Source organism: Castor canadensis, chromosome 9, assembly GCF_047511655.1.
Source record: "Castor canadensis chromosome 9, mCasCan1.hap1v2, whole genome shotgun sequence".
Classification (NCBI taxonomy): Eukaryota; Metazoa; Chordata; class Mammalia; order Rodentia; family Castoridae; genus Castor; species Castor canadensis.
Genome location: NC_133394.1, coordinates 81,715,781 through 81,734,835, shown reverse-complemented (window position 1 = coordinate 81,734,835; position 19,055 = coordinate 81,715,781). Strand labels below are relative to the sequence as shown.

The following is a 19,055-nucleotide window of genomic DNA, read 5'->3' as shown; positions in this document are numbered from 1 at the left end:
TAAGGCAGAAAATGTCTGTACGTTGAAAAACAACACAAAAATAATGATATCTAAAATCAGTTACTGAGTGCCAGATGCTGGCCTCAGATGTTTTATCTTATTTAATCCTCTCAGCAATGCTCTGAATAAATACTATTATGATCTCAATTTACTAACACAGAAATTGAGGCTCGAGGGGGTTAGAAAACTTGCCCAAAGATATAAAGCAAAGAGCAGTGTGAAACTTTAAATGTGAGCAATAAACCAGACCTGGATATGATATACTCTAAAGTTTATTTGACTCCCAACCAAGTTAAGGTGCAAATGTTAAACTGGTAAAGCATTTGCTACATGTATGACGACGATCAAGGTTAAAGAATAGCAACTTGGGCTGGCAGTGCTCCCCAGTGGTACAGCAGTTTGTGAGGCCCTGGTTTCCATTCCCAGCACCGAAAAAAACAAACAAATAAAACAGCAACAACAAAAACAAATAAAAAAGGCAGCTTTTAAAAATGAGTAAGACAATTCTCTCCATAGATAAATGTCTAAAGAAAGTCGTAGAATAAAAATAAGCAACAGATATGGGTATATAAACACATTTTAGTTCATGAGTAACTCATGTAAATATAGCAAATAACTTAATGGCATTTTTCTCTAGCAGTAGTGAAAGTTTTTATTTGCTTGGCTTGTTTTTCAGTTTATAGATTTTCATTTTGCATAAACCTTTAGTCTAAGCTAAAAAAAAAAAAAAAACAGTGAGAGAACTTCCATAGCTTTCCCTTTTCCAAAGCACAGGCTAACCAGCATCCCTTTCTGGATGGCAGTTTACAAAGGGTGTCCGGATTTGGATGACAGATTGATTAAAATCGTGCCATGCTCTCAGATCCAGCACTATCTCTAAGTGTTGATTCCCGGGGAATAGTCAAGCTTGTTTCCAAACACTTAGGTTCAGTGATAGTCCCTGGGTATAGCTCATGAAAGCAAATAGTTAGAAACAGCTTTAAATGTGTGGGCTGGGTAGCACCCATATCCCTTGATCTGGTGACATCACTATTACCAAACAATCCACTGCATACCATGACTGCATCCAAGTTGGTCTACACTGAACTTTGGAACCAGAATGCTTGTTTGAAGGCACTTTTGGGAAATGATGGGTTTTTTTCCTCACTTTCCTGCTAAACTCTAAATTTAAAAGATTTAACTTGAACTTCTGCTAGCTATCTTGCCAATACTGGGGCAAGCCAGAGCCTTTAATTATGGAGCCCAAAAGTTCATCTTTTGGTCTGGAGCAGGGTAAGTTTTGTGTTCCTTCTAAGTGAAAGAATGCTGGCAAATAAAGTCCCAACACGAATGGAGTAAATAATGACACACTGTAGCATACCAGGGATTGAAAATAATGTTGATGTGTATCTTTATTAACATGCAGAACTTCATTTTAAATTAAAATTGAAAAATAAATGCATTTTTTTGAGCTAGAGGTCTTACTTTGTAGCCCAGGATGCCCTGAATTCATGAGCCTCAATGCCAACTGTGTGGAGATAGGCTTGCTTGCTTCCTTCCTTCCTCTCTCTCTCTCTCTCTCTTTCTTTTCTTTGTCACTCTTTCCTCCCTCTCTCTTTTCTCTTCTTTTTCAGATTTGGGGATAAAACCTAGGGCCTTGCACATATTATACAAGTGCTCTACCACTGAGGTACATCTCCTGCTTTTGTTTGTTTGAGACAGGGTTCTCACTGTGTAGACCAGGCTGGTCTTGAACTCGAAAGCTTCCTGCCTCCTCCTCCTGAATGCTGGGATGGTAGGGCCTAAATGCAGTTTTTTTTTTTTTTTTTTTGGTGGTGCTGAGGTTTGAACTCAGGGTTTGTTTCAGGCTTGCAAGGTAGGCACTCTACTGCTTGAGCCATGCCTACAGCCTTTTTTCTTTAGTTATTTTTGTGAATTGATTGCTTTTTTCCTGGGTTGGTCTGGAAGATGAGCCTCTTAGTCTACACTATGCACCGTAGCTGGGATGACAGGTGCTGCCACAGTGCCCAGTTATTGTTTGAGATAGAGTCTTGAAAACTCCTGATCACAGCTTTCATGTAGCTAAGACCACAGCTGTGAGCTGCTGGTGGGTAGTGTTTTTTTAATGTGTGACTATATACCTTAATTTAAAATATCCTAAAAAGTCCTAATAAGTGCTTAGCATGACTAGTTCTTCAGGGTGGCATTATCAGTAAACTTTTTAAAAACTAATTATATTTCCTGATTTTTAAGAGAACCAAAAGTACAGAAACATCTCAGATTTAATGATCTTGAGTATGTTAAAGGAATAGTATATTTTAGTGTATGAATATATGTATGCATATATGTGTGTGAAAGGTAGAAGAGAACAGATTTCTCCTTGTCCTTTGTACATTTCTAATTTTTTATTATATTTCTCTCTCTCTCTCTTTTTTTTTTTTTTTAGTGGCACTAGGGTTTGAACTCAGGGCCTCACATTTGCCAGGCAGGCATTCTACTACTTGAGCCACTCCACCAGTCCTTCCTTCTCGTTATAAATAGTCTGAAATATTATTTCTTATTCCAAATTCTTCTTCTTCTTTTTTTTGGTGGCATGGGGTTGGAACTCAGGGACTCAGGCTTGAGTCACTCCACCAGCCCTTTTGTGTTGGGTATTTTCAAGATAGGGTCTCTAGAACTATTTGCCAGAGGCTGACTTTGAACTTCCATTCTCCATTATTTCTGCCTCCTGAGTACCTAAGGTTACAGGCATGAGCCACCAGTACCTGGCTTCCAAATTTTCTTTTTTGTTTTTTTTTCAGTTCATATAATTTATTGCAGTTAGCACACAGTTTAAAAATTCACCAACACACCAACAGTATAAAACTAAACAGCATTATAAGTTATTCTCCCTTCAGGAAAATAAAACATATTGTGATTGTCAAAGCTTGATGTCAGTCTAAGTTTTAGAACAAAGGAAGAATGTGAAACTTAAGTAAAGGAAAAAGCAATCACTCACAATGACCACAAAAATGTTAAAAATAAAGTCAGTAGTGTTCCATTTTCAAGGCATTTAAATCTAGCTGCTTACTTGAGTATCAGCTTGGGGATGTTGGGGGAGGAGCAACTGATAAGGGAACTTAACTGGGTGGGGTAAATCACAATAGAGTAAGCAACTGGGTTACAAGCCAGAAAGCATGTATCATATAGAGACCTTCCCCTAACAAAAGCAGCTAACCACCTAAAGCCCACCTCTAAATTTTGACCAATCCCAAGAGGAATATTTTAAATAACCCAATGGAAATTAGGCAAGTCTGGGAAAAGAACGGAAAGCCCATGGTATTCAGCCAATGAGGAACAGGAGGAGGGACTTGCTCACTAGACAATAGAATGCTTGTGCAACAGCTTCCGGGCTCTCTGCTCCTCTGGCCCCCAACCTTGCAAAGTTGTCATTAAAGCGTCACTTTCACTGTACTCCACATGTCTGAGTCCCTTCCTTGGTTTGGACAGGTGAGCGTATTTCTCACCAAAAGAAAATCCAAAAGAAAGTCCATTTTCTCATATTGATTGTCTTCTCTAAGTTAATAAAAATTATTTTTAACATAAATCGTATTAAAAAAAGCTAGAAACTCTTCAAGTAACGAAAGATAATGCTCCAAGGTCATTTTCGCAGCTTGTTTGTTTGTTTGTTTGAAATGCCATTACAGCCAAATTAACACACATTAGACCAAGTACTTCCAAAATAGTCCAGCAGCACACAATGGAGTTTCCCATTCCGTATCTTAAGCACAAAAATAGGCTATGTTTATGGTAATTACGGTGTTCAAATTTTAAACAAAAGCATTAAATAGAAAGAACAGCAAATGTTCTCCATGCTACTCGAATAGGCCTTATTTGTAAGGGCAAGACAAGAAAACAAACACTGCAAAACGCTTTTGCCCCGTGTGCAGGTCATTAAGCCCACAGCTGGGCTGCAGATACAAGTGGTCTCCTACTGCCTACCCCTGTCAATCAAGGCAGACCAGTCCTGAACTGGGGCCTTTTCAGTCCATGGAATCTTTTCATGAGTGTGTATGGGGGGCGGGGCAGGAAAGGGAGGGTAAGGAAGAAGGGGAGAAAAAGACAGGAAGTGCAGAAAAAAAAAAAAGAGAATGACTTATTTTGTCAATTTGTGCAGTTATTCTAAAGACGCTCAACTGAGTAAATGTGTATCCCTAAACTCTGAGCTGGCATGGGTTCTGTGCGATTAGAAGTTTGTTAGAAATGCACACTGCATGTGCAAATCTTTAAGGCGTTTGTAAACATTTATATGTTCCTTGATATATAGCAAAGTTTTTCAGTTTGCGGCTTAAGTTTTTATTTAGCTTAGAAGTTTCAACGTAAAGACAGTGGAAAGTCAATTTAAATTATATAAAATAAAAATAAAAACAGTGCATTTGTGTTCTTCCTAACACCGGAATTTTCTTCCAAATTCTATTTTTCTAAGAAATTAAATAAACTCACTCATTAAAGGTATACAATGCAAACAAACACAAAAATATACTGAAATTCATGCATTTCCATAGCATTAATAATTATTTTTCAAGACTCAACTAAGAGAATCAACACAACCTGTCAAGTTCTTTGACCCCCCCAGCCTGTGTAATCAGTTACAGTATACAAGAACAGTAATTCTCCAAATTATTCTTTTAAATACATTTCATCATAAGCCAACGCTCTGGACTCAGTTTCGTTGAGTCTTTCTACACTGCTAATTTTCAAACTGTTAAGCTGGTTATTTGGGTTGACAAAATATATTAGCCAGGTATTGTTTTTCTTTTAAAAATCAACATAGTGGTAAAAAAAAAATACTTAGCAAACAAAAACCATGTCAGAATAGAATCAGAAGCTTCACCCTTTCCAGCATGGGTGCTGCTCTTTCAGCTTGAACTTTTCACATTGTTCATTAAAACTGCGGAACTCTAACTCCTAAAAGGAATGGATTGTTTTCAAAGACAGGTGATTAGAATTGTAATAGATTCTATTGAGCAAAAACTCAAGCAGTGACAGGTGAGGTGTGGGTTACAGGGAAAAGATCAAGTAATTCTATGCCCCTCATTTCATTTCAACAAAGAAGATCCGAAGCATTTATGGTCAGTTCCATGGGGGCCAACTACTCTGGAAGCTAAGGTGATCCTGGGATGGTTTTGTGTGAATACAGCATGTGGAATTGAAACATAATACCAACAGCCACCTTCCTGTTACGGCACACCTGCATGATTTCAGACTCTGTGCTAAGGACATCACATCATAGGATTTAAATCTTACAGCAAACATGAACCCAGTTTACGGGTTAGGAAAACGAAGCACAACAAAGTTAAGTTTCGTAAGGTGACATATCTCTTGATTGAGTTAAGCTTCATAATGTTATTTATTCATAACAATCCTATCCAAATGTTTGTAAACAACAGAATGGAAAAGTAAGCTACTGTCTAGTCACAGAATGCAAGACTAGCCAGGAAAATGATCAAACAACTATCCAAATGATTGATTTGACCTCTTCTCATATTTGTTGACTGAAATCTATGTGGATAGTTTATAAAATAAACTTGCCAAACTACATAAAAAAAAACTAAGATAATGTGAGTAAATGTCACAAATGCAGTGTGATTCCATGCATATAATGATCAAAAATTGGCAAAATTAGTCTGTGGTGTTACAAGTTGGTATTGTGGTTTTCTTATAGAGGCAAGGAGGGGTTGGTGACAGGGAAGGCTCCAAGGGGGCCTTTGGGACCTGGTAAGTTTCTATTTTTTGACCTGCGTGGTAGTTACATGGATGTATTCACTTTGTAGTAACTCTGAGCTGTATACTTAGGATTTCTTCATTTTTATAAATGTATAGCATGTTTCAAAAGAAAAGATTTTCATTTAAAATGCAGTGTGTCAGCTTAATCGCTCAGTTGTTAATTACAGTATCTGATGAACACTGCTTGCTGCTGCAGAAGTCTTTAGTGCATGTCTTCCAAAGTTCTATCTTTGTCTGTTCAGTTGCTTATCAAAACCCGGTCAAATGAAATGGAGAAAATAGTGGTAGGTAAGGCTCACAGCGTACAGCAGCCCTGGCCAGTGATAACTAGGTCTCAAAAGGGGAGTTCTGCAAAGGCTAAAAACCACTGATCTGTCACTAAGTTGGAAACTTGCAAACTGCCTGGGTGGTTTCAGCCCTGCCTACTACCTCGGATGACACCCTGTGTGAACTTAAAAAGCCATTCCTCTTCTCAGGCTATTTTCCTGCCATCTCATGCAAAACCCATTCAAGTCTAAAAGGACCAGACTGAATACAGTTGTCTGAACAGCTGTCCAAGAGCACCAAGTCACCATGAGGCGTATTTCTCACACAAAACATTTTCTGTTTGTTATCATTAAGAAACACTCAGTGGCACAGAAGCCAAAGACCTACAGTGTTCACTGTGGCAAAGGGAACAGGAAGCACAACAGTCAGAGTCCCGCAGCTCTGGTCTTCTGCTTAACTCAGAACCTGCCAACTAAAATAAGGGACAGTGCCGTGTGTGCAATGTCCCTGCGGCAGCACCCATAACCACCTTTCATTGAGGAAGTGAAACGAATGCCAGTTATATTAGCTCTTGAAGGCTAGGGCTAACTCCCTAACTTAAGCTAGCTCTGAGAGACGGTATAAAATGTGGACACTACAGTCTGTTCTGGGATCAACTCATCAGTTTTGTCATTGCTGAAAATTCAAGTCTATATTTATTTGAAAAACTATTAGAAAACAAATATATGTTTGGAAAAAAAGGAAAAAGAAAATGTAGCTGAACAGAAAGCACAAAAAAGCATAGGTTGAGTTGGGGTGCAGCTCAGACAAAGAAAAGAAAGTGGTTATTCTAGCTAATGGGAAGAGAAGAGATTGACTGACTTATTATTTATGTATTTATTGACAGTACTGGGATCAAACCCAGGGTCTTGTTCATGCTAGGCAACTGGTTTGCCACTGACTGACATCCCAAGCCCATATATATCTATATCTGTATCTATATCTATCTGTATCTATATGCATTATCTCATATCTTATATAAAAACTAATTATCCAGCTATGCTTATATCTATTTTTTTTTTTTTTGGTGGCACTGGGGTTTGAACTCAGGGCCTCATATTGCTAGGTAGGTGTTCTACTGCTTCAGCTATTCTATCAGCCCTTATTTGTGATAGTTTTTTTTTTTTTGAGATAGGGTCTCTTGAACTATTTGCCATGGCTGGCCTTGAGTGCTAGGATTATAGATGTGAAGCACTGGTGTCTGGCTCTATGTGTACATATTTATATACGCATGTATAGCTACCTGTACATGTATGCTGGTGTGGTTTTTAGAATTCAGACAGTTAATTTTATTTATTTATTTTTATTCGCTTATTCATACGTGCATATATTGTTTGTGCCATTTATCCCCCTGCCCCCCTCCTTGCCTCCTCCCTCTCCCTCCCACCCCCCTCACTTCCAGGCAGAACCTGTTCTGCCCTCTTCTCTAATTTTGTTGAAGAGAAGATATAAGCAATAATAAGAAAGACATAGCATTTTTGCTAGTTGAGATAAGGACAGCTATACAGAGAGATTCTAGCATTGCTTCCATGCACAAGTGTGTTACAACACGAATTGATTCATCTCTACCTGACCTCTTCACTACTTCCTGGTCACCTTCCCATATTGACCTCTGTTGCTTTAAGGTTACTGTATTAGCTCCTCTGCAGTGGGGACATCACTTTCAAATTTTGGGTTTTCTACTTATCCCTATTCCTCCCGTATGTGCTCTCTCCTTGTCATGTGACCCAAGTCCAACCACATTGCTGCATTTGCCCTAGATCTAAAGTCCGCATATGAGGGAGAGCATATGATTTTTGTAGACAGTTAATTTTGAAAGAGCACAATGGAAGAAACAAACTGCAGCATTGTAGAATGTATAGAACATGCATACACGTACATGTTCACACAATCACAATTTGACATTTGAGAGCCTTTTTTGATGGTGGAACTGAGGTTTGAACTCAGGGCCTCGCGCTTGCTAGGCAGGAGCTCCACCACTTAGCCATGCCTCCAGCCCTTTTGCTTTTACCTTGTTTTTCAGATAGGGTCTTGCTATGTCTGCTTTATGAGTAGATGAAACCACCACCATGCCTTGTCACCATACCTGGTTTTGTTTTCTGAAACAAGGTTTCACTAACTTTGCCTAGGCTGTCCTTGAACTCAAAAACTTGCTGTCTCCACTTCCTGAGAAGCCAGATTACAGGCATGTAGCATACATTTGGCCACAGATCAATTCTTTATAGCTCAGTGGAGCACACCATTACTGTGACCTACTTGCTATGGCAAATTTTTCAGTTATTACAATGGCATAGTTTTTAGAATGGGCAGCCATTAATTTTTTTTTAAAAAAAGAAATTCCTCTGTTTGGGTATTTTTTTAATGTTTAGAGTCCCAGATACACATTCTTTCTCATCTTCTCTCTTCATACAGTGTTTTGTTTGTTTCTGTAAAATTTACCCATTTTATATTATTAAAATTATTGATATTAATTTTTTCATGGTACAAAATACTGTTCTTGTTTTATAATTCCTTGTGGTAAAAGGAATGAGAAATGCTTTAAGTGGTTGACCTCTAAGTAGATCAATTCTCTGCAGCCACCTCTAGAGCTGTATTTTTCTCACTGAAATGTAGAAGGGGATTAAGAGTTGAAAATTTAATACTAGAGACATCTCTTTATAGTTCAGCAAATTCAAGTGTGTTATGGCAAAGGTAGCTCTCACTAGACAGGGAAAGACATTCCACACAAGTTTGGCATAGGAACCAATAAAGGAAACACATACCAATAAGCCAGCAAGAAGGGAACTGTGATATGCCCAGCTGCTGAAGCCACAGTGACAATATGGCCGTGGTTATTCTTCATCATCACTGGGAGAAATGCCTTTGTAGTCTAGAAATAGTTTTTATTAAAAGAGAAAAAATAAAGTATTTATGATCTGCAGACCCATTGGGAATACTCTGAATGAAAAAAAGGTATATATTTAAAACATTGTTCCTAGTATGAATGAAAAAACCTAAATTGCCCAGTGCAGTATAAGGCAACTGGATAGGATGCCCATGTTAGAAAAACTAAGTAAAATCAGAGACTGAGGTTTGAGATTCTATCTCTTTTAAATTGCTGACTTCTTCTATCCCCTAATCCCCACCTCTTGCCATTGATGTCTTCTACCATCTTGTGCATTGATTGGGGGAAAACAGAGTTGCCAAAAGAATTTACGTTTAATGTAAAATTGTTAGCAAAGAGTTTGGTTATACCACGGGAATACCGAAGTGAAGAGCAGTCTTCTAGTGGTCACTACGTGATTCATGTACCAAACATTTACTGAGTACACACCATGTGCTGGGGCTGGTGACATAAATAAATCAGCTTATATCCTACCTATGTCTTAACAAACATAAAAATACATCAGTACTTGGGAACAATAATATCAAATAATACTGCATTTTCACCAACCCAAATATTCTTTTGATATTAATCACCCCAAACTCACACACAAGAAAGCTTTGAGGGACCCTTTATGAAATGGTTATTTGGGAACTATTTGGAGACTTTAGAAATACATGCTATGTATTTGTATATGTATACACACACAATACACATATACACACCTATACATATATAATTTAGGATGAATGGTGAGGTTCATAATAAAGTGAAATTTTTAGGCAAGGAAATAACCTGAGGCTTAAGTCTTATGAGAATCTGAGAGCAAACTGAATTCACCTTTATGGAATCACAGAAAATAACTCAGGTGATCTCTATTTCTTTTCTCTACCTCTAAACGATCACACAGAGATGTGAAACCTAGGTTTGAATAAAAACATACACAACACCTAAAGTTTATAATTTTTCAATTTATTATTTGTATTAATTTGAGGGGGTGAAGATTGGTAGAATTTGGTCCTAGCATGAAAAATGAACTCTTATATAATGTTATCCCTGATACCTACAGAAAACTTTAGGATTGATTTAATACTTTCATATGTCAGAGAAAGCTCCATTTTAAACTTAATTTTTGCGGTTTTCAAAAGAGAATAAAAATATATAAGAAAAAATACTCACCCAAAAATGTGCAAGTATATTGACTTCAAAAGTCTTTTGAATCTGAGGGTCTTGTGTAGCAAACAAATCGGATGTGTAGACTACACCAGCATTGTTTACCAAGATACTAACATCTCCAACATCTGCCTTCACCTTTCAAAATAAAATAAGAAAAACATTCAGCAAGAGCCATGAATGTAGGTTTGCATGCAGTGACTATGATCATGACTACCAGTGACTATAGTCATCTGTGAGCCAACATGGAAAAAAGAAAAACCCTTTTTACTTTAGGTACCTATGTCCAAAGCAGCTCCGGCAACCACTCTATTAGTTAGAAACTTTCTTTTGCAAGTTAGTCTCACTACTTTGCTCTATGGATTATGGCTCAAGAGGCATTTGCCCAAACAGCACTTATTTTTTAAATACTACTTCAAAGGATAAGTGAAAAAACAAAACAAAACAAATTTATTGACATGTTCAAAGACTATTCTGGAGAATTATGCAACACTGACCACACTAGTAGGCTGGCCACATCTTCTATTTATTTTCTTGGTCACTTCGTTCTGTTGCTCACCAATCATTTGCCATTATGTTGCAGGCAGCCTAGGGATGTGGAGTGCTTATCTTTGGTTAGCTTTGAATTCTGGCTCTGTCACTATCTGGACTTGACTAAGTTTTTAATTAATTAATTAATTTTGGGGAGGCACTGGGGTTTGAACTCAGGGCCTCACACTTGCTAAGCACTCTTACCACTTGAACCATTCTGCCAGCCTTTTTTTGAACTTCCCAAAACTTCAATTGCTTCTCTTAAAATAGATGTAGTAATACAGCTTGCTTGTGAGTTACTGTGGGAACAAATGAATCATGTATGTAAAGGTACATATAAAGTCATATGGCTATGACTATAATTATTATTACATGGCATTATTATTATTTGTAGTACTGGGATGGAACCTGGGCCTGGTGCTTGCTAGGTAAGTGCTCTACCACTTGAACTATTCCTTCAGCACTGTTGTGTATCATTATTACCACCATTTACACCTGCGTACAAGGAACATGTTTGAAAGTACTTTTCTTGACCTTCTGCAGTGTCCATGAGGGTACCTGGTATGGGAACATAAATCTGAGGTACATAGCATAAAAACTATGTATGTGTGTTTTTCTAACATATATGTATGGTATCAATGTATGCTTTCTCTTGATAACCAAATCCTTACTTTGGTATTAATTCAGAAAGAAGCACATTTAAGAAATTAAAGTTATCAAGGAGAAGGACATATGTAAGCCTTACAGGCTGAATTTCAAAGGTCATTGCAACTATCACAGGTGAAATTATTTCAGTAGAGGAACTATAAGCAAGAGAATAGGGTTGGCTGCCAGGAGCAACAGAAGGCATCCAGTGAAGACTATTTGTCCACAAGAGGGACTCTAACGTATTCAGCAACAGTAACTTCAAATAAGAAAGCTCATAGACTCTTACTGCTTAAACTTTACTTTGTATAAGATCGGAGTGCAATTCTACTGGCTAGCAATGCAAGGATATCTTATATGACATTTATTTTGGCAGTACTAGGGGTTGAACTTAGGGCTTCACACTTTCTAGGCAGATTCTCTACCACTGGCACAATTCTGCCAGCCCATTTTGCACTGATTATTTTTTAGATCTGGTCTCACTTTATGCCCCTGGTAGCCTGGTCTATGATCCTTCTATTTGTGCTTCCCCATGTAGCTGGGATGTCAGATGCATACCACTGTGCCCAGCCATTGGTAGAGATGGGGTCTTGTGAACTTTTTTGGCTGGGTTGCCTTGAACTGTGATTCTCCTGATCTCCATCTGCCGGTAGCTAGGATTAAAGGCATTCTTACATTTGTTGAGTAATTAAGTTTATTGGTTCAATAGATGATACAGTCATAATACATTTTGTTACACATAATCGAGTTGTGATTATTCAGAGACAGTGCTATGGTATGTTGGAGGACTGAGGAAAAGGTGACAGCCTATTAGAAGTTTTCATTTTGTTATGCATTTAACACGATTTCATTATTTATTGCATTTAATTTTCACAACAATTTGACAAGGCCGTCAATCTTGTACATCCACTTTAGACATGACAAAATATGAAATAACATGGCTACTGGAGAGTAGAGCTACTTGACCTCAAAGCCCATAACAAAGGACCTCAAACAGAAAGGCAGTCAGGGGGCAAAAGTCAACCAGTGCCCCAGTAGGACTTCAGTGTGCCATGGTGAAATCTCTCTCATCAGCCAGGATTGCATCTCACTTGGTTATATTTGAATTAGCAAAGTGTAAAGCTATTTGGCCTTTGATTGATACCATTTGTACCTATACCTATATCTGTAGCAAATATGAAAATTGTTCAGAATAACGCCACAAAATTATCCAGAAAAGTAGAACATTCGGTGTGGTTGACCTGATAAAACTGTATGTTTCAGAATTAATATGATTCTTAAAAAATAAACTGCTCTTTCAGATTACCGAAGAATTTTCCCAGCTAGTTTTGACTGTTTCCTCATCATTAACTATATCTTCCTGGGGTGGGAATATTTGCTTTGCATATTCCTTAATAAAGAGAGCAGGTTGATAGTTTAATTGTTTAGGTGGCATAAAAAGTCCTGATACCAAAATCACCATATCAAAAATATCTGATCACATGTCCTGTGTACACTTTATTTAAGCATATGCCCTGAGAATAATTTCATTAAAAACATTATCTTTAGGCTAGGGCTGTGGTTCAACTGCAGAGCACCTGGTTATCAAGTGTGAGGCCCTGAATTTGAATTCCTGTACTGCCAAAATCAAATCAAAACAACTCCCCTCCTCCAGAAATCTATAGTTAAAATATATGGAATAAGTTAAAAAAATAAAATGATCTTTTCTAAAATAGTCTACTCCCAGATGAATATAGAAGCAAATGTTTTCCAATTAGGTAACTGAGAATGCTGGGCTTGTAGATGCTTAAATAACAAAATTAAATAGATAATATTTGTAGTTCTATTATACTAATAATGCGAGGTACTTAGAAGGCCAGGTAATGTAAGTATTCTAAGTAGTGTACATAATTAATTCATTTAATCCTCATTAATATCCCTGTGAAGTACGCACTGCTGAAATCTTTATTTCATAGTGGAGTAAACTTAGACAAGGAACTTGCCCAATAATATAGCTAGTACTAACTGGAAAAGCAGAATTTGAACTTGGCAACAGACTGTTATCTTTTTTCTTTTTCTTTTTTTTGCAGTACTGGGGATTGAACCCAGGATCTCAAGCATGTAGGCAAGTGCACTACCACTTGACTTAAGTCCCCAGACCTTTTGTTTTTATTTTGTTTTTGAGATAGGGTCTCACTAACTTTCTCCAGCTGGCCTTGAACTCATGTCTGTCCTGTCTCTACCTCCACCTCCTGAGTAGCTGGAATTACATGTGTATACCACCATGCCTAGCTTCAAGTCCATTGTCTTACACAGCAATATGCTCATCTCTATGGAAGATAATCATTGTTAATTTAAGTAAAATAGTTAAATGCAGATGTTTCTTGGCTATAGGTCTTGCTTTTAACTGTACCCCCTCTTAGGAAAGCTATTTCTCACTCATGTTCTAGGTAACTTCTACTTATTCTTTTGACTTTTCTCAGGCCTTACCAAAAACGAGGAGGTATCAGTTGGAAATAAAAAGACTAAAATGTAAAAAAAATTAAGAGAGACTCAAATCTAAAATTCCTTAAAAGAAGACATTCTCAAGTCTGGTTGAATCAGAATATTCATCACTATTGAATCAGAATGTGCAGGAGGTGAGGCCCAGGAATGTGTATTTTAAAAAATTTGCCCACGTAATTCTGATAACCTTCCCTCCATTAAGGTATTTAGTTAACAGGTGCAAGTGTGAATGCAGAAGGAAACACCGTTATATAAAACATGTTTCAGATGTACATAGAAGAGGCAAGTGATGCTTTATAGGAATAGATTTACCTGTGATAAAAACTGATGAAGAATAGGTCTATGCTAACTTTCTTACCCAATGCTTTGTACTTCAGAAGACTCTGTCAGGGATTTTGCAGGTGTCATCCAAGGATATTGAATGAGGTGAGGCCACGTGGGGCTGACCACGTATACCTCTGGGCTCTATGCTACATCTACTGAAAGGAAACTTCTGTGGGTGGCTTCCAAGAGTGTGTAGTTTTTAAAAGCTCCCTGGAAGGCTCTGGAACACACTAACATCTGACAATCTTAGTTCTAGATTCTAATTCTGGATCTGCCACTTGCCAGTTACCTAGCCTTGATACCTAGCCAGTATTTTTCAGTTATTCTTGATCATGAGCAGACTTGATCATCTCCAAAGTATCTCCTCACAGTAATGTAATGTAATTCTAATATACAACTTCACCTTCTTTGCAGAACTGTACACCTCTTCTCGGTTACTGCAGTCTACTACAAAGGCGTGAGCTTGGGCACCCAGTTTCCTGCATTCAGCAGCTGTTTCCTCGATGCCATGCTAGAAAAAAGCAACAAAGAAGGCAAGAGAACAAAGTAAGTGACATAAGCACATCACACCAAAAGCAGAAAATAACTCAAGTGAGGACATATTCTCAAAGTACAAGATGGATTGTTTAAATTAGATTATTTTCACCTAATTAAAAAGCTCACTACATTGTCTAATATTTTTGACCACTTATCAGAACCTCTGCTACTACCAACCTGGTCTTACAAGTCACCATCATATTACCTCTTACTTGGATTATCATAACAGGGTCTTAACTGTTTTCCTACTTTGTTTGCTCCTCCCTTCTCTTCTCCTCATTCTGCTCTCAAACAGATGGTCAGCAGCACTTCTTCAATAGGAATTGACCCAACCGTCCTCCCACTGCCTTCCCTGAGTAAAAACCAAGGTTATATACAATAGTTTCCAGAAAAACGTATGATCTGGAGCTCCTGCCCTTTGGCCTCTAGATCAGCATGGTCTCATAGAAATATAATGCAAGCCACATACTAATTTAAACTTTTTCTAGTAGCACATTACAAAAATAAAATTTAACTTAGTGGTATATTTTCTTTGAATCATTTTGAACAATTTATCTCTTATTTGCATTCAATTGTAGAATCTGTCCCTGGATATTTGTACTAAAACATAGTAATGCAAAAATTCAAAAGGTCATACTAGTTAATGGGAAATTATTTTAATAAATGCAACAAAAGGAAATATCAGTTTAAGTAACAAGAAATTGTTCCGGTACAGACAGTAAGGAGGAATTGAAAATATTATTTACAAATTGATTGTACCACAAAAATTCCACCATATATGAGTTCAACATAGCATGACAAACTCTTCTCATGGCCTTTCACTTTGCTTTACATTGTTCCAACAGGACTTGATTTTTAGGGTCTTTGAAATCACGTGAGTCATTTCCACCTATGACACATCTCAGTTCAGCCTAGCCATATTTCAAATGTTCAAGGTCCCCAAGAGACTAGGAGCCACTCCCTACTATTATATAGGGCAGTTCAGATCTAGATCTTTTATTTCTTTTCATTCTCTCACTCTGTGCCGGGCTTTGGATTTGCTAACCCCTCTCTACTGACAGAGCACAGGTAGGACTCACTGTGTTCTCAGTATCTTCTGATGTTAACTCTTAACTTTTTTTTTTTCTGCCTTTTTGTGGTGCTGGGGATTGAACACCCCGGCCTTGTCCCTACTGGGCAAGTGTTTTACCACTGAGCTACAACCCCGACTTCTTTCTCATGTCTCCATCTTAACAAGGACTTCTCTGGTCACCCTTATGAGATAAATACTCACTACTGCCCTTCCCACTACCTACAGTCCCTACCCCCTTTCATGTTTTGTTTTTTTTCTTTATACTTAACACCATCCAAGAGTTACATATTTTATCATACAATGCTCCTTCTTTATTGCTTTAGCTTGTGTTTTCCTTGCTGTTTTATCCTTAGTTCTGAATTGGAGCACTGTTTGGCAGATAGTACTTTTTTTTTTTCTTTTATTATTCATATGTGCATACAAGGCTTGGTTCATTTCTCCCCCCTGCCCCCACCACCTCCCTTACCACTCACTCTGCCCCCTCCCTCCCCCCGACCCCCTCAATACCCAGCAGAAACTATTTTGCCCTTATTTCTAATTTTGTTGTAGAGAAAGTATAAGTATAAGCAATAATAGGAAGGAACAAGGGGTTTTGCTGGTTGAGATAAGGATAGCTATACAGGGCATTGACTCACATTGATTTCCTGTGCATGGGTGTTACCTTCTAGGTTAATTCTTTTTGATCTAACCTTTTCTCTCTGGTCTAGGGGACCAGTCCCCTTTTCCTATTGGCCTCAGTTGGCAGATAGTACTTGTTTAATAAATATCTGTTGGATGAATGCACTTCACTTCAGATCAGAGAAAACATTGTACAAATCAGCACTAGCACAGGGAGTCTTTAAATTAAGTTCCTCTTTGTTAGTGAGTGGCAACAGCTAACATAGTGGTGTGTTTCCTTCATGCCACATAATGCTAAATTATCTCATGAATTATCTCTTACCATCTTCCTGGCCTTTTGAGGTAGTTACAACTGTAATCCATTTTGTAGGGAATAAAATTAAAATTGAATAAGTTTCCCAGGTAAGAAATGGGAAGCCCGTATATGTCTGACCACACCACCATACCAGACTTCAGCCAGTTGCCCAGACCTGGCCTAGTTTGTATCTTTCACTGCCCCAGTAAGTACTTATAGACTATTTTCTCTGCTAGATTGACAGCATAGAACCTGACCTTAATATCTGGGCAACAGATACTCAGTTAGTATTTATTGATTGCTGTCTCAATTAACCAGTCTTTGGATTAGCTCTTATTTAACTTCATATCCTTTGAATTCTTGTTTGCAGGATTGGATGTTGACTAGTATGCATTGGATGGTTTTTCAGGCCCCCAGGTGCCTTCCAGAAATCCTCATCTACCAAAGGACAAACAAAAGGTTAGATTATTACATCCTCCTCTCTTCCCTAACTAAGCCCACACTTAACACCTGTCCAGGGAAAAACATTACATTAAAATTCTTTTAATTATTTTTACTAAAAAGCAATCTCCAAAAAATACTCTTGGCAGTTAACTAAAGCTGGAGTAACGTTGCTCTCTGTTGGGTATACTCTTTAAAAACATTTATCTCAATAACTGCAAATAGGATTTAATAGTTACAAGCCTCTTACTGTTAATCTACAGCTAGAACTACCACTTTTTGCATAGGATTAAGATAGAGGGTCAGCAAAATCAGGTTTCTCCAGAACCTGATCTTCAGGGAAAGAGTGAGAATGACCATACAATGTTAATGTAGTAATGGGTAGGAAGTGAGAATTTCACCTCCTGTAGATCCATTCAACATGTGATCATAAACATTAGTTAATTCATACCCCCCTCCTCGTAAAATGGCAAGAGTAATTAATTTCTACCTTTTTTACAGAGATGTAGCCGTGTCCATAGGTTAAAGGTACCAGAAAGGAGAACACAGAAAGCGCCGTTACCTTATTGATGTCCCAGAGAACGAGTTTGCATTTAAGTTTGGCAAATTCATAGGCAGTCAGTTTCCCAATGCCATGTCCCGCTCCAGTGACCAGCACGATTTCTCCGGTGACCGATTTTCTCTTCTTAGGAATAAAGAGCTTGACCAAAGCCTCCAGCCAGCAGATGAGCAGTAGGGGCAGGAGCAGGAGGCTGTCCAGAAGGAATTTCATCCTTTCGGTGGCTGCGAGCTTTGGCCGCGTCCGCGGTTGCCAGTCGCTCGGAATGGCTTTGGGAGGGTGTGGGGTCAAACACCGAGTGAGAAGCAGAGAAGGGAAGGCTCCTTTATCGCGGGAAACAAACAACTCTGAACCGCTCCTTCCGCTGGGCTGGGCTTCGTCAAGATTTTTGCAATTGGCTGGGGTTGCAGTGCAGAGCCACCGCTCGCTGGCTCGGAGATCCGGAAGGGACAAAGTCCAGAGCGGGTTTGGCGTCCTAGACCTGTCCTGGTCCTTGCTCTGCCCCGCGGCTACCACAGCCTTCCACCTACTTCCTCCCTCCGTTTTGAGCCAACCTGTTTTCCTAAATTGGAGAAATCCCTGCCCCTTAACTGGGTCGCTAACAGTGAACGTAGCCCAGGGGCTTCTTTGAGAGTCCACGGTTGCCTAGCACTGGACAAGGGATGGAAATGCAGAACCAAATTTTAAAGTCCTGGAACAAAGGCAGAAATTCGGCTGCAGGCTGAGAATTGATCTTACCTCACATTTCAGTTTGAATTCAGCACGATTTCTGGAGGACAGAGGAAATTTTATGCTTTTAAGTCATATTCACAGTTTAGGGAAAAGTCTGATGGGGTTAATTTACTTATTTCCACAAGGAAGAGCTGGATGTTTTGACAACCGGTTTCCCTCTTGACCTTTATTAGAGTTTGGAAAAAACCCACAAGCCAAGCCTGTCTTTCATGGTAGTAATTGTGTCTTTATCCAGGCTAATAAATCACTGTGTCCAGAACGAAAAATAGAATAGAAGTACATTTCATCTAAAGATAATCTAAGTACTTTTTGGTTCCATAACTCGTATATCTGTGTTTTGTTTTTGTTTTTATCTTTGGTGGCCCTGAAGTTTGAACTCAGGGCCTCAGGCTTACTAGGCAGGCAATCTATTGCTTGAGCTAGTCCACCAGCCCTCATAGCTCCTATATCTGGGTAGTCAACACACATGAACAGGTGATTTAAAAAATAAAAATAAAAATTAGTTGGGCGCTGGTGGCTCACGCCTGCCATCCCAACTACTCAGAAGGAGGACATCAGGAGGATTGCGTTCCAAAGCCAGCCTTAGCAAATAGTTGCCAGACCCTCTCTGGAAAAAACCCATCATACACGCAGAAAAAGGACTATTGGAGTGGCTCAAGGTGTAGGCCCTGAGTTCAAGCCCTGGTACTGCCAATAAATAAATAATAGAGATTTACGAGTTGAAAAAAAA

At 38.5% G+C, this 19,055-nt stretch overlaps 2 protein-coding genes across 2 annotated transcripts in view; one reads left to right on the top strand and one right to left on the bottom strand.

Moving 5' to 3' along the window:
- The window catches only part of Hsd17b11 (hydroxysteroid 17-beta dehydrogenase 11), a 33,430-nt gene extending 15,395 nt beyond the window's left edge, over positions 1-18,035 (bottom strand). The window contains exons 1-4 of the mRNA XM_020186857.2: positions 17,597-18,035; positions 14,475-14,582; positions 10,094-10,225; positions 8,814-8,920 (exon numbers count right to left, since the gene is read on the bottom strand). Coding sequence (XP_020042446.1) covers positions 8,814-8,920; positions 10,094-10,225; positions 14,475-14,582; positions 17,597-17,806 — 557 coding nt within the window. The 5' untranslated portion in view covers positions 17,807-18,035. The remainder of the gene's footprint in view (positions 1-8,813; positions 8,921-10,093; positions 10,226-14,474; positions 14,583-17,596) is intronic.
- Nudt9 (nudix hydrolase 9) overlaps positions 16,979-19,055 on the top strand; it is a 64,383-nt gene continuing 62,306 nt past the window's right edge. Inside the window, exon 1 of the mRNA XM_074041790.1 lies at positions 16,979-17,052. Coding sequence (XP_073897891.1) covers positions 16,982-17,052 — 71 coding nt within the window. The 5' untranslated portion in view covers positions 16,979-16,981. The remainder of the gene's footprint in view (positions 17,053-19,055) is intronic.